The 27,987-nt window shown below is 59.1% G+C and overlaps 1 protein-coding gene across 1 annotated transcript in view; it reads left to right on the top strand.

Annotated features, from left to right (window-relative positions):
• Positions 1 to 8,042: 8,042 nt before the first annotated feature.
• Positions 8,043 to 27,987, top strand: part of LOC126080709 (mucin-2-like) — a 37,355-nt gene continuing 17,410 nt past the window's right edge. The window contains exons 1-34 of the mRNA XM_049891888.1: positions 8,043 to 8,118; positions 9,018 to 9,294; positions 10,426 to 10,540; positions 11,062 to 11,152; positions 11,229 to 11,338; positions 11,442 to 11,658; positions 11,859 to 11,984; positions 12,454 to 12,571; positions 12,648 to 12,786; positions 13,025 to 13,135; positions 13,249 to 13,318; positions 13,639 to 13,776; positions 13,919 to 14,083; positions 14,524 to 14,618; positions 14,875 to 15,001; positions 15,190 to 15,445; positions 15,784 to 15,836; positions 15,936 to 16,036; positions 16,486 to 16,637; positions 16,889 to 17,027; positions 17,410 to 17,520; positions 17,731 to 17,910; positions 18,077 to 18,316; positions 18,603 to 18,759; positions 18,977 to 19,108; positions 19,610 to 19,757; positions 20,319 to 20,362; positions 20,831 to 21,061; positions 21,595 to 21,612; positions 22,179 to 23,238; positions 23,407 to 24,412; positions 24,764 to 26,003; positions 26,301 to 26,788; positions 27,494 to 27,910. Of these exons, the coding sequence (XP_049747845.1) occupies positions 8,043 to 8,118; positions 9,018 to 9,294; positions 10,426 to 10,540; positions 11,062 to 11,152; positions 11,229 to 11,338; positions 11,442 to 11,658; positions 11,859 to 11,984; positions 12,454 to 12,571; positions 12,648 to 12,786; positions 13,025 to 13,135; positions 13,249 to 13,318; positions 13,639 to 13,776; positions 13,919 to 14,083; positions 14,524 to 14,618; positions 14,875 to 15,001; positions 15,190 to 15,445; positions 15,784 to 15,836; positions 15,936 to 16,036; positions 16,486 to 16,637; positions 16,889 to 17,027; positions 17,410 to 17,520; positions 17,731 to 17,910; positions 18,077 to 18,316; positions 18,603 to 18,759; positions 18,977 to 19,108; positions 19,610 to 19,757; positions 20,319 to 20,362; positions 20,831 to 21,061; positions 21,595 to 21,612; positions 22,179 to 23,238; positions 23,407 to 24,412; positions 24,764 to 26,003; positions 26,301 to 26,788; positions 27,494 to 27,910 (8,148 nt within the window). The remainder of the gene's footprint in view (positions 8,119 to 9,017; positions 9,295 to 10,425; positions 10,541 to 11,061; positions 11,153 to 11,228; positions 11,339 to 11,441; positions 11,659 to 11,858; positions 11,985 to 12,453; positions 12,572 to 12,647; positions 12,787 to 13,024; positions 13,136 to 13,248; positions 13,319 to 13,638; positions 13,777 to 13,918; positions 14,084 to 14,523; positions 14,619 to 14,874; positions 15,002 to 15,189; positions 15,446 to 15,783; positions 15,837 to 15,935; positions 16,037 to 16,485; positions 16,638 to 16,888; positions 17,028 to 17,409; positions 17,521 to 17,730; positions 17,911 to 18,076; positions 18,317 to 18,602; positions 18,760 to 18,976; positions 19,109 to 19,609; positions 19,758 to 20,318; positions 20,363 to 20,830; positions 21,062 to 21,594; positions 21,613 to 22,178; positions 23,239 to 23,406; positions 24,413 to 24,763; positions 26,004 to 26,300; positions 26,789 to 27,493; positions 27,911 to 27,987) is intronic.

The raw sequence follows: 27,987 nt of genomic DNA, 5'->3' as shown, positions 1-27,987 counted from the left end.
AAGGTGAGACATTAAACACAGGAGAGAGCGGGCGTGAGGCAAATGGGATCTCTGTACCCTCACAGTTTTTTTAAAAATCTAAATCCATCCTAAGATAGTGTTTATTTAAATGGAATCACAAAAACTACCTTCAAGTCTAGAGATAAAAGCAGGTGAAAGGTGCCAAATGGAACGCAGGTGCTTGCTGTATTTAAATTGCAGCCCACTGTTACTATCGAGTGAAGTGTTTTTTACTGTTTATAGGTACTTTTTTTTTTTTTTACATTTAAAGGACTAATGGAGTAGAAAGATGCTGTCCTTTCTCAGTTAACTCTTCCATGGCTAAAGCCACCCCTACCCCTGAGGACCGTGTGCCTACCTGCAGGCAGATCCTTGAGTGGGGCTGGGTCCTGGATGGCACACGTATAAACCTAAACGGGGCGGCCACACGATTGCCACGATGTTGCAGGGACAGGAGGCCTGAGAGTCTACCCTCCACCCCTCGTTGGTGAGGATGAGTGCTCTGTGACCTCTGTGGGTATGGCTCACTCCCCTGCAGGCAGGGAGTCAAATGTCCCATTTTTAAACCCCTGCAGGGTGTGGGGTGACAATGTGGGACCTGGGACAGCATCCCCCCCAGGTCTTTCAGAACCTTTGAGAGCCCCAGGAAATGTGGTCTTAGCAGCATTTGAGTCTCCACAGCTGGTGCCCTGCCAGCCACCCTCAGCTCTCAGGCACTCAGCTGCCTGGTATACGTCTGGCCCTTGCTCTCTGTCCCCATAGGGAGCTGGGGCTGGGGTCTCCTGAGGGCCTGGGAACCCAAGGCCACCCTGAGTGAGCTCTCCATTGACCCTGCTATGGAGCAGGACTTGGTCCGTCAGCCCCACCTCCAAGTGGGCCCAGCTGGCTGGGGTAGGCAGCTGAGGCAGGGACCGTCTCTGCTCTCCCCCTATCTCTTCTCCCCTCCCTGTCCTCCAGCTCCTCCTCTGTCTCCTTTTCCCTCCCTCCCCTCCTTCCTCCTTCCCCTCCTGTGGCTCTGGTCCAGAGGTTATCTTCCTGACTTCCTGATGAGTCAGGGTCTGTGCCCAGACAGCAGAGGGACCTTCACTCTAGGCTACCCTCTGTGACATCTTTGCTGCCTCCTCCCTGTGGTCAGGATCCTAAACACCAGGCAGTTCAACGGAGTGCTATCTCATCAGGGCAAACTCTGTTGGGTGTGGGCCTGCCAAGTGGAAGGCTCAGAGGTACCCGGGACCCTGTCCAGTGGGATCTGCCCTACACAAGGCCGCCTGGCTCCGGGTCCAAGCAGCAGAACTGTGCCTGCGGTGCCAGGCTAATGCGGAGGTGGGTGCAGCCAACCCTGACACCAGGCCCGCTCCCTGGGCATGTGGCTGGGTGGGGGCGGAGTTCCTTCCACCCTCGGGCTGTCCATATCCTCATTGTAGAAAAGGTACCACCCAGCCATGCCCTCAATGAGGCCTGAGCCACTGTGTTCTCCACCCACCACATTCCCCCAGTGTCCCCACTTGGAGAGCCATGTGGGTGCTGGTGGGGTCCCCTTGAACCCTGAGGCTGATGACGACTACCGACCCAGCTGCCTCCTCAGCTGATGCACTGCCAAGGAGGGGCCTGTGGGGCCACGTTGAGAACCTGGGGTTAGGGCCTTCCCTCTAGAAGCCGACTCATTGTCAGTCCTGCAGACATCTGTTTGTCAAAGGTTAGCTGAGAATGCCTGAGGCCTGTCAGCTTGCTCCCACTTTGGTTTTGTTTCACACCACGCCTCCCAAGGGGTGAGGGGCTTGGGTGTCCTGACCAGAGCAGGGAGGTCCCTGCAAACAGGGAGCCAAGCTGGGGGGAGGCTGCTGGGGTTTCTAGGATACAGGTTTGGGCCCCCCCAGAGTCTCTGTGGGGGTTTGGGGGTGACTCTGCTCCCCTCAGCCTGACAGCCCTCACCTGCTGTCTTCCTGACACCATTCCTGGCCCCTTGTTAGGGAGTTGGGGTTCAGCTTTCAGTGCCCTGCTGCAGGCTGGACCCTGCCCTATCACAGCTCAGAGAGGTCACCACCTGAGACCTTGTGACTGGGTCCAAGAGGGTGTTAGTGTCAGAGACCCCTGGGCCTCAGGGTCACCACTGTTGCCCCACCCAGAGGGCCATAGGGTTAGCCTTCTCAGACCCTGGAAGACCCCCACCTACTCAGACCTGGGGAGGACTCTTGCCTTCTCAGACCTGGGAAGACTCCCACCTACTCAGACCTGGGGAGGACTCTTGCATTCTCAGACCTGGAAAGACTCCCACCTACTCAGACCTGGGGAGGACTCTTGCCTTCTCAGACCTGGGAAGACTCCCACCTACTCAGACCTGGGGAGGACTCTTGCCTTCTCAGACCTGGGAAGACTCCCGCCTACTCAGACCTGGGGAGGACTCTTGCCTTCTCAGACCTGGGAAGACTCCCACCTACTCAGACCTGGGGAGGACTCTTGCATTCTCAGACCTGGGAAGACTCCCGCCTACTCAGACCTGGGGAGGACTCTTGCATTCTTAGACCTGGGGAGGACTCTGCCTTCTCAGTCCTGGGGAGGACTCTACCTTTTTAGACCTGGGGAGGACTCTGCCTTCTCAGACCTGGGGAGGACACTGTCTTCTCAGACCTGGGGAGGACTGTATCTTCTCAGACCTGGGGAAGACTCCACATTCTCAGACCTGGGGAGGCTCCCACCTCTCAGACCTGGGAAGGACTGCACCTTCTCAGACCTGGGAAAGATGCCTGCTTCTCAGTCTTAAAGGGGACACCCACCTTCTCAGACCAAGGAGGATCCCTGCTGTCTGTAGAGCAGACCCCCACTCCCTCAGTAGCCTCATGGGGACCCCAGCCTCAGTGGAAGATTCTCAGCCCCTCAGATACCCCTGGCTCTAAGGGATGTGTCAGGGTGCATGAGGGTGATTTTGTTAGGTTGTTAAGTGCCATCGAGTCGGTCCAACAGAATGAAACACTGCCGGGTTCTGCGCCACCCTCACAATCATGGCTACGTTTGAGCCCACTGTTGCAGTCACTGTGTCAACCCATCTCATTGAGGGTCTTCCTTTTTCACTGACCCTCTACTTCACCAAACATGATGTCCTTCTCCAGGGACTGGTCTGTCCTGATGACATGTCCAAAGAATGTGAGATGAAGCCTTGCCATTCTCGCTTCTAAGGAGCAATCTGGCTGTGCTTCTTCTAAGACAGATTTGTTGGTTCTTCTGCTAGTTCATGGTATATTCAATATTCACCAACACCATAATTCAAAGGTGTCAATTCTTCTTAGGTCTTCCTTACTCATTTTCCAGCTTTCACATGTATATGAGGTTATTAAAAATACCATGGCTTGGGATGGGAGCACCTTAGTCCTCAAAGTGATATCTTCTCTTTTCAACACTTTAAAAAGGTCTTTTGCAGCAGATTTGCCCAATGCAATACGTTGTTTCATTTCTTGACTGCTGCTTCCATGGGTGTTGATTGTGAATCCAAGTATCCTCGGCAACTTCGGTCTTTTTCCATTTATCATGATGTTGCTTATTGGTCCAGTTGTGAGGATTTTTGTTTTCTTGATATTGAGATGCAATCCATACTGAAGGCTGTAGTCCTTGATCTTCATCAGTAAGTGCTTCAAGTTCTCTTCCCTTTCAGCAAGCAAAGTTGTGTCATCTACATATTGCAGGTCGTTAATGAGTCTTCCTCCAATCCTGATGCCCCATTCTTGTTCTTCATATAGTCCATCTTCTCAGATTATTTACTCAGCGTACAGATTGAATAAGTATGACGAAAGGATAGAACCCTGGTGCACACCTTTCCTTACTTTAAATCATGCGGTATCCCTTGTTCTGTTCAAACGACTGCCTCTTGATCCATGTACAGGCTCCTCATGAGCATAATTTAGTGTTCTGGAAGATCCATTCTTCACAATGTTTTGCATAATTTGTTATGATCCACACAGTCAAATGCCTTTGCATACTCAATGCAACACAGGTAAACATCTTTCTGGTATTCTCTGCTTTCAGCCAGGGTCCATCTGACATCAGCAATGATATTCCTCGTTCCACGTCTTCTTCTGAATCTGGCCTGAATTTCTGGCAGTTGTCTGTTGATGTACTGCTGCAGCTGCTTTTGAATGATCTTCAGCAAAATTTTACTTGTATATGATACTAATGATATTGTTCAATAATTTCTGCATTCTGTTGGGTCGCCTTTCTTTTGAATGGGTACCAATGGGTTCTCTTTCAGTTGGTTGGCAAGGTAGCTATCAAATTGCTTGGCATAGACGAGTGAGTGCTTCCAGCGCTGCATCTCCTTATTGAAACATCTTAATTGGTATTCCATCAATTACTGGAGACTTGTTTTTCGCCAATGCCTTCAGTGCAGTTTGGACCTTTTCCTTCAGTGCCACTGGGTCTTGACGTGACATGGTTGAATGTCGACCAATTCTTTTTGGTGCAGTGGCTCTGTGTATTTCTTCCATCTTGTTTTGATGCCTCCTGCGTGATTCACTATTTTCCCTGTAGAATCCTTCAATGTTGCAACTCAAGGCTTAAATATTTTCTTCAGTTCTTTCTGCTTGAGAAATTCCGAGCATGTTCCTCTCTTTCGGTTTTCTAGTTCCAGGTCTTAGCACATTGCATTATAATATTTTACTTTGCCTTCTAGAGAGGCCCTTTGAAATCTTCTGTTCAGCTCTTTTACTTCATCATTTCTTCTGTTTCCTTTAGCTACTCAACATTCAAGAGCAACTTTCAGAGTCTCTTCTCACATCCATTTTGGTCTTTTCTTTCTTTCCTGTCTTTTTAATGACCTCTTGCTTTCTTCATGTATGATGGCCTTGATGTCATTCCACAGCTCTTCTGGTCTTCGTCCATTAGTGTTCAATGTGTCAAATCTATTCTTGAGATAGTCTCTAAATTCAGGTGGGATATACTCAAGGTCGTATTTTGGCTTTCGTGGACTTGCTCTAATGTTCTTCAGCTTCAGCTTGTATTTGCATATGAGCAATTGATGGTCTGTACCACAGTTGGCCCCTGGCCTTATCCTGACTGACAATATTGGGCTTCTTCATGGCCTCTTTTCACAGATGTAGTCAATTTGATTCCTGTGTTTTCCATCTGGTGAGACCCATGTGTGTAGCTGCCATTTATATTGCTGAAAAAAGGTATTTGCGATGAAGAAGTCGTTGGTCTTGCAAAATTCCATCATGCGATCTCTGGCGTTATTTTTTTTATCACCAAGGCCGTATTTTTCAACTACTGATTCTTCTTCTTTATTTCCAACTTTCGCATTTCAATCACCAGTAATTATCAATGCATCTTGATTGCATGTTTGATCAGTTTCAGACTGCGGAAGTGGGTAGAAACTTCAGTTTCCTCATCCTTGGCATTAGTGATGGTGCGCTAACACAAACCATATTTTTGGGTAACTTAGTGAATTAACCTTTTTTCTCAAACACTTCCCACCCTCACATCCTGCACTCACTCATTCATTCCTTCAGGAGTTTCTGGGCCTCCACACATTCTGTGTTCAGTATTGTTCTTGGAAATACAGACTGCTGACTGCAGAGCTACAGCTGTGGTTGGGGCCCAGGATAGAGTTTAGGAACAGGTGCCTCCCAACGGGCTATGTGACCTTAGGAGACCTATTTGCCATTATGGGCCTCGGTCTCCCCATCCACAATATGGGAAGAAGAGTGATATTACCCTCTGGGTAGTGCAAACAGTTAAGTGCTGAACAACTAGCCAAAAAATTTGAGGTTGAAGTCCACCAAGAGGCACCTTGGAAGAAAGACCTGGCAATCTGCTTCCCAAAGATCACAGTCTTGAAAACACTATGGAGCAGTTCTACTCTGTCACACGGGGTCACCATGAGTAGAAATTAACTCGATGGCAACTGAAACAACAATCTCCCAGGGCAACCGCCCAGGACTGGCCTACGTGAGTCTTCAGTCACTGCAGGACTAGGGTGATGAGGGTTGGTTTGCTCAAGCCAAGGCCTCAGTGAAGCTGTGCTTCAGTGACAAGTGGCCCCAAGATGCCAGTGCTGATGGCCAGGCTTTGGCCTCTTCCCCCAGGTATCCTGTTGTCTGCACCCCAGGGCCAGGTGTGAGCAGGATGTGACCTCTGGCTCTGAAGTGAGGCTAGGCATCTGCTCCAGGTCTGTAGCAGGTTGGGGCCTCCCCAGGAGCCCCTGGCCTGCAGCCAGGGCAGTGGGGATCTGGTGTGGAAAATCAGTGCCCCAGGCGTAAAGGGGCCTCATCTGTGGGTTTCCCCAAGGCTTGCTGCCAGCATGTGATGACCTGGACAGGGAAGTGGCACGATGGCCAGGCTCTTTCTTGGGGCTCTGGTTTCCCTAATCCCAGCTCCTCCCAACTCGAGCCACACACTCAGGCCCCCATGTCCCCAGGCCCTGGGTTCCGGCAAGGGAACAGGATGCTGGGATAAGGTGCTTCTGGTCACCCCCACCCTGGACATCCTCTGGCCCTGAGTTCTGTGCTGTGGTCTAGAGCTCATGTCTGCAGTAGTCCAGAGGGTGGAGCGGGGCTTCACAGGGTGGGGTTGGACACAGGGGCCTTTGCTCCTGGTCATGGCTGCTGTGGGGGAGCCTTGAGCAGGAAGCCCTTGCCACATCCACAGGTGGCCGGAACTGTTTCAAGGAGTCCCTTCCATAGCCCTTGAACTCGGGGCCTCTCCCTTTGGACCTTGAGGCTTTCCTGTTGGCTGGAGAGCACTCTCCACTCTCTTGCTACCAAATTCAGGGTCCTCGAGGTACCTCCTCTTGCAGGAGGGGTGCCCCAAAGACCTCAGTTTACCCACCAGATACACAGTGGGTGCTCACCTGTGCCTGCTGGGGGTGGTGCCAGGTGGTCTTTGAGGTTCAAGGTCAGTACAGGAAAGTTCAATGCCAGGTTCAAATTTTACTGAGGTATTCCCACACATGCTTGGGGAGCTTGTGGCTGCCCTAGGAGCAGTCCCGGGCTTTGGGAGCCTTTAGGGCCACGGCTTATAGCTCTGGGGAGGACGCCCCTCCCCTGCCCCACGGAAGTTGTGGTCAGGGCAGCCTGGGGCTGCTGGGCCCACGCTGTGGCCCTCCCACAACCCCAGAGGGAGCAGACCTGTGCTCTGAGCTCCACCGGCTGTGGGACCATTCCCTCATGCCTGCCACTCTGGCCTTGAGCTAGTCCCTACATCCCCCGTGGCCTGGCTCTGGAAGCTGTCCCCCCTGGGCAGGGATGCTCCCCAAGCTCTAGTTCTGTGTAATTCCAGAGCCGGCTCTGCCTGGGAAACAGGGGGGTTAGGGTGGACAAAGCTGGGAGGTTCTACACAGAGTGCCTCCTTGGGCCCTGCGAGGTTGGGGAGCAGAGCTCTGCTCAGGGCGGGGCCTCCTGGATCCCCGGGAACCCCTTGGGGAGGCACTTGCCCAGTTGGGCAGCTGAGTCTGCCCCCCGAATCTTGGCCCAGGGCTCGGGTCCCTGTGTGGGGGCTGCTGCTCCCAGGATGATCTCCAGTGTGGGATGTGGGCCTGAACGGGTGGTGTTGTGTGAGGGGCTGTGCCACCTTGACCCCCACTGCCAGGCTGGGGGCTCTGGAGCTGAGACTGTAGGGAACATGTGGGGTCACAAAGAGGCCTCAGGGAAGCACCTCGTCCTGTTGTGTTCTGCTAGGGATGCCGGACTGGTGGGTCTGAGGGCCATGGGCTGGGCAGGGCCCAAGCCAGGATGAGCCTCTGGCAGGAGGCCCCTGCTCCTGGACTGGGAAGCGGGGGAGGTTAAACTCAGGTGTGGACTGGCTTTGGGGTCACTGGGCTGCCGCATCCTGAGGAAGCCACATTTACCCAAGGGCAATAAAAAGATAAATCTGTGATAACCTGAGTCAATATTTCCCCACGGGGCTCGCGATCCAAGCCCCTACAGCTGTTTTCTTGATAATCTGCACGCGCCCCACCCACCCCTTACCCCTCCCCTGCACTTCCCGCCTCCTCAGCTGGAATATAAGGCCCAGACCCCTGCCCCAGGTTGCTCTCCCAAACCCCCATCTGAGCCACCATGGGGCTGCCTCTAGCCCGCCTGGTGGCCATGTGCCTGGCCCTGTCTTCGGCCGGGGGCACACAGCTCCAGAGAGGTAAGGGTGTGGGCCAGGCAGACAGGCTGAGAGTCCTGGGGTAGGGGCTGGGGGCAGCCGGAGCACAGGTGAGTCTGAACCTGGAGGTCCACACCTGGTCCTCCTCTGCCGAGCCTCTGGGATGGTCCTGGAAGGCACCAGGGAAGCCTGGACGGCCCACTCTAGGTCTGCCTCCTGCAGCCCTCTCTGATGACTCTGAAGGCAGAGGGACAGAAGGACGAGGTGGCTCAGGGTTCTCCTGCCTTCCCTTTGAGGGTGCTCACTGGCTTGAGTGTGGGAACAAGTTGCCAGGCAGTAGCATCTGAGCTGGGTTGTTGCCCATCGGAGTATGGGACAGCTGAAGGGGAGCTGGGCTGGGCAGGTCCCAGGGCCCCAGGGAGGGTCCAAACCAAGATGTCCATTCTGTAGGGCAGGGGGTTTTAGTCAAAAAGATGGAGGGTGTGGGATGGGGAGGAACTGTCCCATTGTGTCCCAGGCCACCTGCCCTGGCCACAGTATTTTGGCTGAACATGGGCAGATTTGAGTAGGGGCAGCTGGGTGGGGCACAGGAAGGAAGGAGAGTGGCTAGCGAGCAGCAGGGGTGGCCAGGTGGACAGGGTGCCCAGGGTGCCCTATCCCACGTCGGATTGGAGTGCAAGGGCATCGCAGCTGGAGATGTCTTTTCAGGGGCCCAAGACCTTGGGCGGCTCACCAGGGCCTGGCAGCATCCCTCCTCTGGGAAGGACAAACCATGGGGCCTTCTCTGGGGACCCATGCTGAGCCTGACGGGCCCTAAGCCACTCCCAGGCTCCTCCTGGCCCCCCACCATGGTCAGGTCCACAGGGAGGCTGGGTGGGCAGCCTATGTACCTGCATGGGGCTGCCCACTACCACGCACCTCTGTGCCCCACTGCCCCCCAGAAAAAAAAGGTAGGACCCAAAACCATGGCCACACAGTCTGCAGCACGTGGGGGGATGGCCACTACAAGACCTTTGACGGTGACATCTACCAGTTCCGCGGCCTCTGTGACTACAACTTTGCCTCCGACTGCCGCGACTCCTACAAGGAGTTTGCCGTGCACCTGAAGCGCAGCCGGGGCCACAGCAGGGGCCAACCTGAGCTCGAATACATCCTCCTGACCATCGGGGATGACACTGTGTACCTGACGAAGCAGCTGACTGTGGTGAACGGAGCCCTGTGAGTGCAGCAGGGGCCCGTGTCCTCGTAATGGGGGGTGGGGCTGGGGAAAAGGGTGAGGGTGCTCCTGCTGCTGGGCCAGGTCCACTGAGCCCACAGCCCGAGGGTGGTAGGACCCCCTCCACTGAGGCCATGAAGCTAAGAAGCAAGAGGGTCAGGGTCTGAGCTCACATCACCAATATTCATCCAGCAAACACTGGCTGAGCACCACAGGGAGCCCCGTGGGTGGGGGTGGGTCCCAGGGGCACTCTGTCTCATGGGGGCTGCCTGAGAGTCACTTGCTCCCTCTCCTCCAGACCACCCAGGCTCTGGTGTGTGGCAGGGGTGCCTGGGCCTAGTCCCAGGGTAGGGCCTGGAGCGCCCCCTGGATAGAGTTACAAAAGGGGTACAGAGGTGAGGCTGGGAGCCCCCTCCCCACTGCCCAGCTCTTGTTCTCCCATTGTCTCCGGAATAATAGAAACCTCTTAAATGTGTTCCTGTCAGGCTGGTTCCCCCACTTACAAATCTGCCCTCTCCCTGCTCTTGGCATTTTATTTCCTGCACAAGGCCTCCACCCATGCTCCTGCTCTGCCTGCCAGCTGGTCAGCAGGCAGCCAGCCACAAGGGGTGGAGGTTGGGGCGAGGGCAGGTGCCCGGGTCAGCATCAGGTGCAGGCAGGGGGTGCATGGGGTCCCGCCAGCATCAGGGACAGCAGCCGCAGGGGCCAAGGGGCAGGCAGGGGCTGGAGAAGTCTCCTACCTCAGCAGACACTGCTGGTGACCCTCTGAGCGAGAGGCTGGCACGGGTGTGTAGCCCAGCCCAGCCCTCCTCCTCTCCATGCCCCTGGGAAGGGGTCCTGCACAGACCACCGACGAGGAAGGGAGTGAGGAGCAGGGAGATGGTAGGCAGGGTTTGGCTCCTACCCTGGCCACTACCTGTGTCCTCCCCCAGAGGGCGGCCAAGACTGTCTGTGGCAGGGGATTTGAGCTGGGCAGATAGGACTGGGTGGGTGCCAGGCTGGGGGAGGGGGAAGGTGAGGACTGGCCATCCCTGAGGCAGCTGGCTGGGAAGGGGTGCCCAGGGAGGTGGGCCCCTGTGGTGGCAGAGTGCAGACTGGCTTGGGCCAGCCAGTGACCTGGAGCCCACCCCCAGGGTCAGCACCCCGCATTATAGCTCGGGGCTTCTCATCGAGAAGAATGATGCCTACACAAAGGTCTACTCCCGTGCCGGCCTCTCCCTCATATGGAACCGCGAGGACTCCCTCATGGTGCGTGCAGCCCCTGACCAGTTCTGGGGACTGGGGACCTTGGGCGAAGGCAGCGGGACCTGTGGTCCAACCCCTCCCTTGTAGTTGAGAACCCCAAGGTCCCAGAAGGCAGAGACAGTGTAGGACCCCCAGGAGATCTAGGAGTGGTTTAGGGGCAGAGATGGCCTGCACAATCTGCCTGGCCTGGAGCTTGCCTCGCCCTGGAAGGTAACACTTGGGGCCTAGGGTCAGGGGACCTTACCCTTTCCCTGGACCCGTCCTAGACCCTGTTGCCCTAGGTGCTTCCTGATAGCTAATCCCAACCCTCCTGCCACAACTGAAGCTCAAACTCCTTCAAAGGAGGAGACCATCGTGATGGCGGGGGTGCTTTTGGGTGACTTCCCCAGCCCTTTGGTGCCCATCTGCCATGTCCACAGTGGTGCCCACCTTCCTGGGTTCTCGATGCCCTGGCCCCTTGGTGCCCGCCTGCCCTGGCCCCTTGGTTCCCACCTGCCCACAGCTCACCTGCCCCTTCCCCACAGCTCGAGCTGGACAGTAAGTTCCGGAACCACACGTGTGGCCTCTGTGGGGACTTCAACGGCCTGCAGACCTACTCAGAGTTCCTCAATGATGGTGAGGACCGCCCCAGGGTCTCTTCGGCTTGGGGGTGGTGCTCTGGGACCCCTTGCTGACAGACTGTCCCTCCCAGGCATCCTCTTCAGCCCAACCCAGTTCGGCAACATGCAGAAGGTCAACAAGCCAGAGGTGGTGTGCGAGGACCCTGAGGAGGAGGTGGTCCCTGCTACCTGCGGCCAGCATGTGAGTCCAGGCAGGGACCCAGCCAGAAAGGGCATCCCCAGGGTGGGTGGCCCTTGTGGGGGGAGGCGGGACCGAGCAGCTGCTCACTGCGCCTGTCCGCCAGCGCGCGGAGTGCGAGCGGCTGCTGACCGCGGAGGCCTTCTCGGACTGCCTGGAACGCGTGCCGCTGGAGGTGTACGTGCGGGCCTGCATGGAGGACCGCTGCCGCTGCGCGGAGGGTAACGGGACCGCCTGCCTCTGCAGCACAGTCGCCGAGTTCTCGCGCCAGTGTTCCCACGCCGGCGGGCGGCCGCGCAGCTGGAGGAGCGCCTCCCTTTGCTGTAAGCACCGCTGGCCTCGGGGCAGACGCGAGAGGGGCTCGGGCCGGGCGGGGCAGCCAGGTGGCGGTGGGCAAGGCACCACGTCTGAGCTGACCCCGGAGGCGGCGACCTTAGGCAGACACCCACCCTGCCCTGCTGCACACCCCTGCCCCCCCGGTGTGCCCGTGGGGCCAGCTCACCGCCCCCGTTTGCCTGCGTAGCCAAGAGCTGCCCTGGGAACATGGTCTACTTGGAGAGCGGCTCTCCCTGCGTGGACACGTGCTCACACCTGGAGCTGAGCAGCCTCTGTGAAGAACACAGCATGGATGGCTGCTTCTGCCCAGAAGGTGAGCATGGAAGCCGAGCTCCAGGCGGGGGGCGGGGCGGGGCGTGGGAGGTGGGGGCACCTGCCTCTCCCCGGGATGGAAGCCATGATTGTCCACGACCATGCAGGGCAGTGATGACACCCACCCACATTGCTGCCCTGAAGTTGGGGGCAAAGTTCACATAGGAGGAACGTAATTGGCAGAAGAGCCCCCACCATGGTTGATCAAGGAGGGCTCCTGTCATCCCCCCCGGGGACAGACTCCTCTGGCCAACGACCCAGAGCCTAGGGACCCCCCCGCCCAGGCCTCCCCAGACACATCCCTGACCTAGATACATGGTAGGGACCACAGATGTCAGCCCTAAAGACCAGAGATACCTGCAGCTGTGGCCCTGGTCCTAGCAGCCCCCAGGGGAGGGTTCCAGCGCCTTCTGGAGGCCTGGGCAGTGGCTGTGCCAGCCCAGGTAACATCCCTTGCCCTCGCTGTCCAGGCACCGTGTACGACGACATTGCCGGGAGTGGCTGCATCCCTGTGAGCCAGTGCCACTGCAAGCTGCACGGACACCTGTACTCACCAGGCCAGCAGGTCACCAACCAGTGCGAGCAATGGTGAGTGTGCCGCCCAGGGCAGGGTGGGGTGGCAGAGCAGGGTCGTGAGGCCTGACCTTGCCCCCGCTGCCCACAGCACCTGCAAGTCCAGCCGCTGGGTGTGCAAAGACCTGCCATGCCCTGGGACCTGTGCCCTGGAGGGTGGCTCCCACATCACCACCTTCGACGGGAAGAAGTTTACCTTCCATGGGGACTGCTACTATATCCTGGCCAAGGTGGGAGCCCGTTGGAATGGACCACCCTGTCCACAGGGGTCTGGCGGGCAGTGGGCAGTGGGGTGGGTGAGGTAGGCTCCTCCTCAGTCTCAATGGAGTCCTCAGGATGCAGGGTCCTTGGGGCGTGGGGTCCTTGGGGTGTGGGATCCTCAGGGTGAGAGGTCCTGGGGGTGTGGGATCCTGGGGGGCGTGGGCCTGCTGCCCCTCGCAACTGCATCGCCTCGTGACCCACCTGCAGAGTGACCACAACGACTCCTACACTCTGCTGGGCGAGCTGGCCCCCTGTGGCTCCACAGACAAGCAGACCTGCCTGAAGACGGTGGTGCTGTTGACCGATAAGAAGAAGAACGTGGGTGTCCTGCGCCACCTGCTCCTGCCCCTGGCCCCCTACCCTGCCTGCCCTGCCCTTCCTGGCCCCACTGATCCCAGAGTTCCTCTTAGCCCAATGCCCCCTGTCGGCAGGTGGTGGCCTTCAAGTCTGACGGCAGCGTGTTCCTGAATGAGCTGGAGGTCAACCTGCCCCACGTGACTGGTGAGCCTGCGGGAGGGTGCCCGGGACTTACCTGCCCCCAAGGGTCAGGCCTCTCTAGCTCAGCTGGGCCTGTAGGGGCTCATCCCAGAGTCTGCCCGAATGGTGCGGCCCACTTAGGCCTGGGCTGGACAGGAGGACAGCCTCGGGCTGGGCCTTCTGGGAGAGGGCAGATGCTCCCTCCTGGGCCTCTGGCGGGCCAGGGGGTAGGGGAGGTGGGAGAGCAGCTGGAGGCCCCCTCCTGAGGGTCGGGGGCCCGGGGTGGGGCTTGGGGGCTGCCTCGTGCCCTGCCGGCCCTCACTGCCCCGTGCTCTGCATTGCAGCCAGTTTCTCCATCTTCCGGCCCTCGTCCTACCACATCATCGTCAGCACTGACCTCGGCCTACGGCTGCAGGTGCAGCTGGCCCCTGCCATGCAGCTCTTTGCCACGCTGGACCAGGGTGCTCAGGGGCAGGTGCAGGGTGAGTGCCCTCCCACTGCCGCCGCATCCCTCAGGCTTTGCAGGCCCCCACCTCCCATCGGTCCTAGCCCCCTCCGCCGCCATTGGTCCTCCTCACTCGGCCCCTACCCATCCCAACCCTATCCTCCCCCCCGCCACCCCAGGCCTCTGCGGGAACTTCAATGGCCTGGAGGGTGATGACTTCAAGACGGCCAGCGGGCTGGTGGAGGCCACAGGTGCGGGCTTCGCCAACACCTGGAAGGCCCAGTCAAGCTGCCAGGACAAGCTGGACTGGCTGGACGACCCCTGCTCCCTCAGCATCGAGAGCGGTGAGCTAGGGAGGACACCCTGGGGCATCGGCTAGTGGAATAGGGAAGCAGGACCAACTCTCTGCTCAGGGCTGCCGGCTATTTCCTGCCAGTGGGTGATTTATGGTGTCTGAAGTGGGCAGGCTGCCAAATGAGGCTGGGCTGGAGAGGCACTGGGTGGTGTCCTTGTCCAGGGCCGGCCTGGTGCCACGACACCTGCCACCCCACTCGCACCCTACCCCATCCCTGGGCAGGTTTGGGACCTCCAGGTGAAGAGCGGGAGGGGTCACCTGGCCTTTCGAAGGGCACATGGCCAGCACATCCTGAGCTGGTCCACCAGAGAGCCAACCTGTCAGGAGGCTCCCAGGCTTGGGTTCAGCCCAGCTTGGGGGCAGGACTCAGGAGCCTGCCTTCAGGGTGAACCCGCCCCTGCTGAGGTCTGAACTCCTGCCCCCCTGCAGCCAACTATGCTGAGCACTGGTGTTCACTACTGAAGAAGACAGAGACCCCCTTTGGCAGGTGCCACTCCTCTGTGGACCCCGCTGAGTACTACAAGGTGGGTGCACACGTGATCTCAGGAGGCCTCACCCTGATACTGCTGGGAGGCCCTGGCCTGGCACTGCTCTGTGCCTCCAGAGTGTGTGTGTGCACCTGTAAGCCAGTGTGCGTTCTGTGTGTGTGCATGTGCATATTTGGGAGAGCTTGCACACATGTGCAGTGTACAAGTTCACGTGTGCACGTGTGGGGGCGTTTGTGTGTGCCTGCACCCTAATCTCCTTCTCTGACCGCTGGCACCCATGTCTGCCACTCAGAGGTGCAAGTACGACACGTGCAACTGCCAGAACAACGAGGACTGCTTGTGTGCCGCCCTGTCCTCCTATGCCCGCGCCTGTGCTGCCAAGGGCGTCATGCTGTGGGGCTGGCGGGAGCGCGTCTGCAGTGAGTGCTGCCCTGCTGGGCTCCGTGGGGCATAGGGGGTCAGGGGGGCGGGGCTCAGCTCACTGCAGGCTCTGCTGGAGGGGCCTGGGACTGTGGGCACTGCCACGTCCACACGTGGTGAGGTGTGTGGGGCAAGGGCAGAGCTGGCTGCCCCTCGGCTCACACCGGCACCTCTCCCCCATCCACAGACAAGGACGTGGGCTCTTGCCCCAGCTCCCAGATCTTTCTCTACAACCTGACCACCTGCCAGCAGACCTGCCGCTCCCTCTCTGAGCCCAATAAGCACTGCCTTAAGGGCTTTGTGCCTGTGGATGGCTGTGGTTGCCCTGATCACACCTTCTTGGATGAGAAGGGGCGCTGCGTGACGCTGGCCAAGTGCTCCTGCTACCACCGTGGCCTCTACCTGGAGGCAGGCGACGTGGTCCTGCGGCAGGAGGAGCGATGGTGGGTGGCCAGAGCCCCGCGGGAGGGGAGGACGGGGGCGGAGGGAGTGGCTCTGTCCCATGGAGACACGCCTTCTGCGGCTCTGCTACAAGATGAAGAGAGGCTCTGTTGGGAGTGCAGAGACACGTGGGGCCTCAATCCCACCATCCCCACAGAGCCTGGGGTCTGCCTCTGTGTCTGGTGCGGTGGGGCCGGAGAGAAGCTGATGGTGGCCAGCTAATCTGTTCCTGGGCAGCAGTGGCTTGTGACAGTTCTGCATGGGGATTATGCCTGGGTCACTCGAGCTGCTGCCGGAAGGCCCCGGAAGGCCCCGTTCACCTCTCATCTCTCCCCTGCAGCATCTGCCAGAATGGAAGCCTGCACTGCCAGCCGATCAAGCTGCTCAACGAGAGTAAGTGCCCCTCCCAAGCTGCTCCCCACCCCCCACCTCATTGCCCAAACTTCGCCCCCCTACTTCAGCTTGAGCTGATGTGGCTGCTTCGTACTACAGGCTGCAAAGCCCCAAAGGTCTACATCGACTGCAACAACCTGACTGCGCTGGCCGTCCGGAAACCCCGCCCTGTCAGCTGCCAGACGCTGGCTGCCGGCTATGTGAGTGCCAGCTGGGCCTCAGGGGTCCAGTGGCCGATCACACTCAGTTGCATTGGGTAGCAGGTGGTTCACCCAGAGCCCTGGAGCCCACGTGGAGGAGGCACAAGCAGGCTTGTGTGATGCCCCATCCCCAGGCTCCAAGGCCCCAATGCCCAGGCCTGTGAACATGTGGACATTGTTGATGTCCCTGGCATCTGGAGGGAGGCAGTGGACTGGGCCTCCACTCAGCCTGCCGAAACCACAAGGGCCAGTTTTGGGGCCCCTGGCAGGCAGCCCTCACCTGTTTCCTGCCCAGGGGTGGGCTTGAGGGGTAGGGTCCTGGGTTGGGTCAGGTGGGGTCGGTGTGGGATGGGGAGAAGAAGCATATGAGAAGAAGAGGCTGCTCGTGCAGGGGGGGCTCTGGCCTCTCGAGTCCACCATCCTGAGCCCCACTCTCCACCCACCCCCAGTACCAGACGGAGTGTGTTAGTGGCTGCGTGTGTCCCAATGGGCTGATCGATGATGGGAGAGGCGGCTGCGTGGTGGAGGAAGAGTGTCCCTGCGTCCACAACAAGGACCTGTACCTCTCTGGGAGCAAGATCAAGGTGGACTGCAATACCTGGTAAGGCCCGGCCCAACCAGCCCCTGAGAGCTCCAACCACTGGAAAGGCCCCAGGGGCGGTGCCTCCTCCTCAAGGGTCCCCTGGATCTTGAAGGGCTAGATAGCACCACCTCCCTGTGTCTGCCAGGCATGGGGTCTGAGTGGCATTTCTGGGGTGACATGGGTACTTGCAGGAGTCGCTGTGAGCTGCCCTCTAGTAGGGGAGGGGTTTGGCCCCCAGCCTTCCCAGCCCTTCCCCCCGCTTTCCTCAGCACCTGCCACAGAGGACGCTGGACGTGCACACAGTTCAAGTGCCACGGCACCTGCGCCATCTATGGGAGCGGCCACTACATCACCTTTGATGGGAAGTACTATGACTTCGACGGGCACTGCTCCTACGTGGCTGCTCAGGTGAGGAGGGGGAGGCCTGGGATGAAAGGGGCCCTTCCTCCCTCAGCCATCCCTCCGTCCAGAACCCCACCCTTGGAGGATTCAGGCTCCCAGTGGAGGGTGGGCCGGCACCTTAAATCCACCTCTCTGCCTCCCTGTGGGTACACAGAGGGGAGGTAGAGTTGGCAGATCAGGCACCGAGAGGGAAGGGTCTGTCAAATTGCCAAATCCCTCTCCTTTGGTTCCTTACTCCTTACCAAGGCAGGGCTGAGGCCCTGGTATCCCAGCTGAGAAGGGACGCAGATGGGTCTCTGGCTCAGTGGTGGTGCCAGCTCACATGGCTGGGGTGGGGTGTGCCCTAGCCCTTGTGGCCCCACCCCGGCTCACGTACCTTTGCCCCCAGGACTACTGCGGCCGGAACAACTCCCTGGGATCCTTCAGCATCATCACCGAGAACGTGCCCTGTGGCACCACGGGTGTGACCTGCTCCAAGGCCATTAAGATCTTCCTGGGGGTAAGTGTGGTAGGGCCAGGACATGGACTCTCAGGACCAGGCGTGTGGGCTCTTGGGACCAGGGATGTGGGCTCTCGGGACCGGGTGTGTGGGCTCTCCAAGGAGGAGTGCTGGGCTCTCAGGATGGGGGGAGGGGTTGTGAGCTCTTGTGTCGTTGGCTGGTGGGCTCTTGGGAGTGAGGCCACTGGTGACACCCCTTCCGACATCCAGAGGACGGAGCTGAAGCTGGAAGACAAGCACCGAGTGGTGATCCAGCGGGACGTGGGGCACCGCGTGTCCTACACCACGCGGGAGGTGGGCCAATACCTGGTGGTGGAGGCTAGCACAGGCATCATTGTCATCTGGGACAAGAAGACCACCATCTTCATCAAGCTCGCCCCCTCCTACAAGGTGCGCCTGCCCTCCCCCCCCCACTTCCTGGGCCCCCTCCGTGTGCTCATCTGGGGCACCTGGGTTCGTGCGCAGCTGCCTGGCCCCTCTGCCAGGACGGACAGTCTGGGGCCCTCCCCCTCCCGCCACCCCCTTGCGAAGGCCCCGCTGCCTCTCCTGCTCTCAGGGCACCGTGTGTGGCTTGTGTGGCAACTTCGACCACCGCTCCAACAACGACTTCACCACACGGGACCACATGGTGGTGGACAGCGAGCTGGACTTTGGGAACAGCTGGAAGGAGGCCCCCACTTGCACGGATGTGACCGCTATCCCTGAGCCCTGCAGCCTGAATCCGCACCGCCACTCCTGGGCGGAAAAGCAGTGCAGCATCATCAAGAGCAGTGTTTTCCAAGTCTGCCACAGCAAGGTGGGGGCGGGGCCCCTGGAGGCCGGGGGTGGGGGCACGGGGGGTCTGTGCCGGCTGCCCGCTGCCTGTGGGCAGGGCCATCTTGGGCGCCCACCTTCCTGGGCTCAGGGGCTCACCAGGGGGAACCGGTACATCAGGCCCTGACACCCGGATGGCACTCAGCTCTGGGCGGTGGTTAGGGGCAGGCTTTAGGACCGCCGCATGACAGCTGGGGTCCCCGAGCTGGGCCAACTGGGGGAGCCCACGAGGGCAGCAGTCCCAGGGCTCACTGTGGCTTTTCCGGCAGGTGGACCCCCAGCCCTTCTATGAGGCCTGTGTCCAGGACTCCTGCTCCTGCGACACGGGCGGTGACTGCGAGTGCTTCTGCTCGGCCGTGGCCTCCTACGCCCAGGAGTGCACCAAGGAGCAGGCCTGCGTCTTCTGGAGGACACCTGACCTGTGCCGTGAGTGCGGGTGCCTGGGGCCTGGGACTTCTACAAGGCAGGGCCGGGCAGGCGCTCCTCAAACATCCAGGCTCCTGGTGTGCACCCCTCCTCCCACCCGAGGGGCCACCATGGGACTTGGGATGGCAGGAGCGAGTTTGGCATGTCCCAGCTTCCCCTTCAGTCCCCCCCCGCCACGCTGGTACCCTGAGGGTCTGACCCCCCACACCCCTCGCAGCCATCTTCTGTGACTACTACAACCCTCCGGATGAGTGTGAGTGGCACTACGAGCCATGCGGGAACCGCAGCTTCGAGACCTGCAGGACCATCAACGGCATCCACTCCAACATCTCTGTGTCCTACCTGGAGGGTGAGCGAGAGAGGGGGCGCACCCGGGCTGCGGGACAGGGCGCTGCCTGGGTACTCCACCCCAAGACAGAGGCCCTACAGCCAGGACCCAAGACCCAGGGCGGGCAGGCTCCCCCTGTTGTAGGAAGCAAAAAGTGGTCATACCACCCACTCGCTGTTTATTGAACAAGGTACTTGGAGCCCAGCTCTCCCTGGGAGATGGGGAGGGGAACAGAAAAGAAGCAAATGAATGGACAGAGGCCAGACAAGGGCCTGGGGCGGGACTGGTGGAAGCTGGGTGGGGCCTGGTTGCTAGTCAGCAGGTGGACATGGCCGAGCTTGCCTTTGGCCTAGAGGGGTACCAGGTCGGGGAGGGGGTCCAGGTCTCCACTTCCCGATGCCTGGCTTTCTCCCAGGAGCATCCATCTGGGAGAGAAGCGCCCTCAGGCGTAGGCATGATGGCCCGGTCTGGTGGACCTGGGTCCTCTGTGGTGGTCCAAGCCCTGTACCCTGTACCTTCCAGGTTGCTACCCCCGGTGCCCTAAGGACAGGCCCATCTATGATGAGGACCTGAAGAAATGTGTCACCAGAGACAAGTGTGGCTGCTATGTCGGGGATGATCGCTACCCGCCTGGGGCATCGGTACCCACTGAGGAGATCTGCAAGTCTTGGTACCTGAGCCCACATCATGGGGGGCTGGGGGAGGCCAGTGTGCACAGGCACACAAACACATGGATGTGCACACATACACACAGACACATACATGCATACATACATGGGCTCACAGCCACACGTGCATCCACCAGCACACGTGCACACACACACAAAAATGTGTACATGTGGGCACAAGCCACATACATGTACAGGAGCATATGCACACATGCACATGCATACACGCAGACACACATACACATAGGCACACATGTGTACACACGTGCACATTCCTGGTCACACATGCATACACACACACAGGAACCAGGGTTTGGGAAAGGGAGGCCTCTGTTCTCATCCTGGGCGGCTCACTCCAGCCTTCCCCACCTCACCCTGCCTGTGCTCACAGCGGGATCCCAAGTGGGTAGGCCTTTGGAACCTGGTTCTGGTGCAGAGTCTTGGGGCTGGGGACCCAGGACTAGGGGTGGGGAGAGGCTGGTGTTGGGAGGGGGAGGCAGTGGCCCTGGGCAGGGGTGGTCCAGTGCCCCTTGGGCCAGCCTCTGATTGCGCCTGCTTTGCAGTGTGTGCACTACCACCTCAGAGGTCATCTGCCAGCCCGATGTTGGTGAGTGCTGTCTGCTGCTCCACCCCTCCAGACTGTGGGCAGGGCCCACCCAGCAAAGCTTTGGGCTGCCTATTCCTGGACTCTGGGAGCCCAAGCATGTCTACCCAGGGAGGGTGGCTGGGGCTTGTCCTTGGGCTTTGCACCTTTGTGCTGGTTAGGCCCTGCCCTGCCCTGTCCTGCCCGATTTGCAGCAGCTCCATGAGGCTTACGTGGCACCTTCTCTTTTCTTCTCTGGGGAGCTGATGTCCTCATGGTGCATCTCCATCACCTCTCCTCACAATCCAGCCTGCACCCTCTTGGGGGCTCCTTTCTCAAAGGGGACACTTTGGGGACAGGTCCCATCGGGCATTGGTTTGCCACTTGTTTGAGCTGGGGGACACCGGCCTTTCCTTAACTTGCAACAGGCAGGGGGGTCTTGTGAGTCTCACCCTGCTCCTGATGTGTTAATGATCGGCCCTCCACCCCCAGGAAAGGTTGTCAACCAGACCCAGGATGGCGCTTTCTGCTACTCTGAGATCTGTGGTCCCAATGGGACGATAGAGCAGCACTTCAACATCTGCACACCTCCCACGCCGCCCCCATCAACCCCAACAACCTCCACCACCACCTCCGTCACCACCGCCACCACCATCACACCGACCACCACCACCACCAGCACACCGACCACCAGTACCACCAGCACACCGACCACCAGCACAGGTACAGCCCATGGCCGTGTACCCCACCTACAGGGCTCTTTCCCTGCATGTGTATCCTACAGAAATGGAGCTTCTAGGGGCAGGGGGAGGGACATAGCCTGGTGCGTCTGGCTCTGATCACAGACAGGGTGCTTACCCTCTTCTCAGTCCAGGGACTTGTTCCCTGGCTCCTCTCCCTCTGTGAGGTGAGACACCAGCACCATGGCTACATCCCCGAGCCCAGGCCAAAATGAAAGGCACCATGGGGAAGTTTCCCAAAACCAGCAAGGAAATATCCCTAAATCAAAAGCCAGACCCACTACCATTGGGTTGATTCTGACTCATAGTACCCCATAGAGAAACCAGAGATGTGCTCTTAAGCTCCTCTGCGTCAGTTCTGTTTAGAATCCTAGCTGCTACTTAACAAGCCACCAGGCTAGGACAGCCACCAAAAAAAGAAAATTTTAAACATTAAAAAAATGTAGATCTTGAACTCTATAATGAATTCAATAATAATCCTCTTGTATTTATGTATTTGTTTTTTCTTTGCTGTAGGTTCTTCAGCAACTCCGAGTAAGTCATGTGGATGATGCCTTACAATAACAAGTAGGGCAGAGAACAAAGCATTACAAAATTACTAAGGAAGCTTCCCTCTGGACTGGATGTGGGGCTGGGCTGGTCTGGTCTGGTCTGGAAGAACATCTGCTTATGGACCAAAGGGGTATTTTTTGGTGACAGTTTGCTGAGTACAGGGACAGATGGAGTGGGACTTGATCAGCTCTGGGTAACAGTGTTTTTGGCCAAGAGTAGAGACAAGCCACTTCCTCCCTGGAACAGTGACCCTTTGGTTATTAATTTTTCGATATGAGGGTTTGAAAATGGCTAAGGACAGGGCCCTGGGCTGGAGCTTTGAGACCCAGGTCGGTGAGGGCCCCTTCCCTCTCTGGGCCTCAGATTTTCAGCTGCAAAATTAGGGTCAAAATGGCCAGCCCATGCTCTGACTCTGCAGTTGGGTCCTTGGGCAATGATGGGGTAGTAGCCTGTGGGGGCAGGTGTGGGGAACAGTGGGCTCAGAGAACAGACCTCCTGAAAAAGGCCTCTTTTCAGTGTGAATGACCACCATTTGGTTTCTTTCCTAGAGATCTGTTGCTTCTGGTCGGACTGGATCAACGAGGACCATCCGACTTCTGGCAGTAATGATGGAGACCAAGAGACGTTTGAGAGTGTCTGCAAAGCCCCTGTGGACATCCAGTGCAGGTCAGCCACAGAGCCCCACCTCAGCTGGGTGGAGCTGGACCAGAAGACTCAGTGTAACATCTCTGTTGGGTTCATTTGCAAAAATGAAGACCAGTTTGGAAATGGACCATTTGGACAATGCTACGACTATGAGATACGTGTCAAATGTTGCCTGCCAATGGAGGTGTGTCCTACGACCACAGCCACCCCCACCCCTTCATCAACGACTTCTATCACTCCCCCACCATCAACCACAACAATCTCCCCTACCCCATGGTCCACCACCCCAGTGACAACCACGGCCACCACGGCCACACCCAACCCTCCATCAACGACTCCCACCACTCCCCCACCATCAACCGTAACAACCTCCCCTACCCCAGGGCCACCCACCTCAGTGACAACTACGACCACCACAACCACCCCTACCCCTCCATCAACGACTCCCACCACTCACCCACCATCAGCCATAACAACCTCCCCTACCCCAGGGTCCACCACCCCAGTGACAACCACAACCACCCCCACCCCTTCATCAACGACTTCTATCACTCCCCCACCATCAACCATAACAACCTCTCCTACCCCAGGGTCCACCACCCCAGTGACAACCACTACAACCATCCCTACCCCTTCATCAACGACTTCCATCACTACCCCACCACCAACCATAACGACCTCCCCTACCCCAGGGTCCACCACCCCAGTGACAACCACAACCACCCCCACCCCTTCATCAACGACTTCTATCACTCCCCCACCATCAACCATAACAACCTCTCCTACCCCAGGGTCCACCACCCCAGTGACAACCACTACAACCATCTCTACCCCTTCATCAACGACTTCCATCACTACCCCACCACCAACCATAACGACCTCCCCTACCCCAGGGTCCACCACCCCAGTGACAACCACAACCACCCCCACCCCTTCATCAACGACTTCTATCACTCCCCCACCATCAACCATAACAACCTCCCCTACCCCAAGGTCCACTACCCCAGTGACAACCACGACCACCACAACCATCTCTACCCCTTCATCAACGACTCCCACCACATCCCCACCATCAACCATAACAACTTCCCGTACCCCAGGGTCCACCACTCCAGTGACAACCACAACCACCACAACCAACCCTACCCCTTCATCAACGACTTCCATCACTACCCCACCACCAACCATAACAACCTCCCCTACCCCAGGGTCCACTACCCCAGTCACAACCACAACCACCACACCCATCCCTACCCCTTCATCAACGACTTCCATCACTACCCCACCACCAACCATAACAACCTCCCCTACCCCAGGGTTCACCACCTCAGTGACAACCACGACCACCATGACCACACCCAACCCTCCATCAAAAACTCCCACCACTCCCCCACCATCAACCATAACAACCTCCCCTACCCCAGGGCCCACCACCCCGGTGACAACCACAACCACCACAACCACACCCAACCCTCCATCAACGACTCCCACCACTCCCCAACCATCAACCATAATAACCTCCCCTACCCCATCGTCCATCACCCCAGTGACAACCACGACCACCATGACCACACCCAACCCTCCATCAGTAACTCCCACCTCTCCCCCACCATCAACCATAACAACCTCCCCTACCCCAGGGTCCACCACCCCAGTGACAACCACGACCACCACAACCACCCCTACCCCTTCACCACCGACTGCCATCCCTTCCCGGCCATCAACCATAACCTCCCCTTCACCAGAGTCCACCACACCAGTGACAACCCTGACCACCATGACCACCCCCATCCCTTCATCAACGGCTCCCATCATCAGCACCACCCCAGAGACCACGACCCCCACCACTACCACCACCACAGAGACCACAATCTCTACCACAACTGTGACTACCATGCTCACCCCAGAAACGACCAGTGCTTTCAAAACCACCACATCAACCACGGTATCTACCACAACTTTATGTTATGACTGTAACTGCACCGGCTGGATCAATTCGGGCAAACCTACCTTCACGCCAGGTGGTGGTGACTTTGAGCCTATTCCAAGTGTCTGTGGGTCAGACTCGACAGCCCATATCTCCTGCAGAGCCAAGATGTTTCCCGACAAGACACTTGAGCAACTTGGACAAAGAGTGGTATGTAACCTCTCTGTTGGGCTGGAGTGCAAGAATGAAAATCAAAAGATAGAAGGGGCTAACCTACACCCCCTCTGCCACGATTACGAGATCAACTTTTGCTGCTGCACGGAAGGGTGTACTTCCACACATTCTCCTACAACTCCAACTCCCACCCCTACCACCACTGCACCGACCACAACCCCGACCATCAGCACCACCCCAGGGACCACGACCCCCACTGTCAGTACCACCTCAGGGACCACGACCTCCACCATCAGCACTGCCCCAGGGACCACGACCTCCACCATCATCACCACCCCAGGGACCACGACCTCCACCATCAGCACCACCCCAGGGACCACGACCCCCACTGTCAGTACCACCTCAGGGACCACGACCTCCACCATCAGTACCACCCCAGTGACCACGACCCCCACTGTCAGTACCACCTCAGGGACCACGACCCCCACGGTCAGTACCACCTCAGGGACCACGACCTCCACCATCAGCACCACGCCAGGGACCACGACCCCCACTGTCAGTACCACCTCAGGGACCACGACCTCCACCATCAGCACCACCCCAGGAAGCACGACCCCTACTGTCAGTAGAACCCCAGTGAGCACGACCTCCACCATCAGCACCACCCCACGGACCACGACCCCCACTGTCAGTACCACCTCAGGGACCATGACCTCCACCATCAGTACCACCCCAGTGACCACGACCCCCACTGTCAGTACCACCTCAGGGACCACGACCCCCACGGTCAGTACCACCTCAGGGACCACGACCTCCACCGTCAGCGCCACCCCAGGGACCACGACCCCCATTGTCAGTACCACCGCAGGGACCACGACCTCCGCCATCAGCACCACCCCACGGACCACGACCCCCACTGTCAGTACCACCTCAGGGACCACGACCCCCACTGTCAGTACCACCTCAGGGACCACGACCTCCGCCATCAGCACCACGCCACGGACCACAACCCCCACTGTCAGTACCACCTCAGGGACCACGACCCCCACTGTCAGTACCACCTCAGGGACCACGACCTCCACCGTCAGCGCCACTCCAGGGACCACGACCCCCACTGTCAGTACCACCTCAGGGACCACGACCCCCACTGTCAGTACCGCCTCAGGGACCACGACCTCCACCATCAGCGCCACCCCAGGGACCACGACCCCCACCGTCAGCACCACCTCAGGGACCACGACCTCCACCATCAGCGCCACCCCAGGAACCACGACCCCCACTGTCAGTACCACCTCAGGGACCACGACCTCCACCATCAGCGCCACCCCAGGGACCACGACCCCCACTGTCAGCACTGCCTCAGGGACCACGACCCCCACTGTCAGTACCGCCTCAGGGACCACGACCTCCACCATCAGCACCACCCCACGGACCACGACCCCCACTGTCAGTACCACCTCAGGGACCACGACCCCCACTGTCAGTACCACTTCAGGGACCACGACCTCCACCATTAGCGCCACCCCAGGGACCACGACCCCCACTGTCAGTACCATCTCAGGGACCACGACCTCCACCATCAGCACCACCCCAGCGCCCACGACCTCCACCATCAGCACCACCCTAGGTACCTTATCTCCTACTGTCAGCACCACCCCAGGGACCACGACTCCCACTGTCAGTACCGCCTCAGGGACCACGACCTCCACCATCAGCGCCACCCCAGGGACCACGACCCCCATTGTCAGTACCACCTCAGGGACCACGACCTCCGCCATCAGCACCACCCCACGGACCACGACCCCCACTGTCGGTACCACCTCAGGGACCACGACCTCCACCATCAGCACCACCCCACGGACCACGACCCCCACTGTCAGTACCACCTCAGGGACAACGACCCCCACTGTCAGTACCGCCTCAGGGACCACGACCTCCGCCATCAGCACCACCCCACGGACCACGACCCCCACTGTCAGTACCACCTCAGGGACCACGACCCCCACCGTCAGTACCACCTCAGGGACCACGACCTCTACCATCAGCGCCACCCCAGGGACCACGACCCCCACTGTCAGTACCACCTCAGGGACCACGACCCCCACCGTCAGTACCGCATCAGGGACCACGACCTCCACCATCAGCGCCACCCCAGGGACCACGACCCCCACTGTCAGTGCCACCTCAGGGACCACGACCTCCACCATCAGCACAACCCCACGGACAACGACCCCCACTGTCAGTACCGCCTCAGGGACCACGACCCCCACTGTCAGTACCACCTCAGGGACCACGACCTCCACCATCAGCGCCACTCCAGGGACAACGACCCCCACTGTCAGTACCACCTCAGGGACCACGACCCCCACTGTCAGTACCACCTCAGGGACCACGACCTCCACCATCAGCGCCACCCCAGGGACCACGACCACCACTGTCAGTACCACCTCAGGGACCACGACCCCCACTGTCAGTACCGCCTCAGGGACCACGACCTCCACCATCAGCGCCACCCCAGTTACCACGACCCCCATTGTCAGTACCACCTCAGGGACCACGACCTCCGCCATCAGCACCACCCCACGGACCACGACCCCCACTGTCAGTACCGCCTCAGGGACCACGACCTCCACCATCAGCACCACCCCAGGGACCACGACCCCCACTGTCAGTACCACCTCAGGGACCACGACCTCCACCATCAGCGCCACTCCAGGGACCACGACCCCCACTGTCAGTACCACCTCAGGGACCACGACCCCCACTGTCAGTACCACCTCAGGGACCACGACCTCCACCATCAGCACCACCCCACGGACCACGACCCCCACTGTCAGTACCACCTCAGGGACAACGACCCCCACTGTCAGTACCGCCTCAGGGACCACGACCTCCACCATCAGCACCACCCTAGGTACCTTATCTCCTACTGTCAGCACCACCCCAGGGACCACGACTCCCACTGTCAGTACCGCCTCAGGGACCACGACCTCTACCATCAGCGCCACCCCAGGGACCACGACACCCATTGTCAGTACCACCTCAGGGACCACGACCTCCGCCATCAGCACCACCCCACGGACCACGACCCCCACTGTCAGTACCACCTCAGGGACCACGACCCCCACTGTCAGTACCACCTCAGGGACCACGACCTCTACCATCAGCGCCACCCCAGGGACCACGACCCCCACTGTCAGTACCACCTCAGGGACCACGACCCCCACCGTCAGTACCGCATCAGGGACCACGACCTCCACCGTCAGCGCCACCCCAGGGACCACGACCCCCACTGTCAGTGCCACCTCAGGGACCACGACCTCCACCATCAGCACAACCCCACGGACAACGACCCCCACTGTCAGTACCGCCTCAGGGACCACGACCCCCACTGTCAGTACCACCTCAGGGACCACGACCTCCACCATCAGCGCCACTCCAGGGACAACGACCCCCACTGTCAGTACCACCTCAGGGACCACGACCCCCACTGTCAGTACCACCTCAGGGACCACGACCTCCACCATCAGCGCCACCCCAGGGACCACGACCACCACTGTCAGTACCACCTCAGGGACCACGACCCCCACTGTCAGTACCGCCTCAGGGAC

Source organism: Elephas maximus, chromosome 7 (assembly GCF_024166365.1).
Source record: "Elephas maximus indicus isolate mEleMax1 chromosome 7, mEleMax1 primary haplotype, whole genome shotgun sequence".
NCBI classification, from domain to species: Eukaryota; Metazoa; Chordata; class Mammalia; order Proboscidea; family Elephantidae; genus Elephas; species Elephas maximus.
The sequence above is the reverse complement of the archived record's forward strand: the minus strand, read 5'-3'. Positions and strand labels throughout refer to the sequence as shown.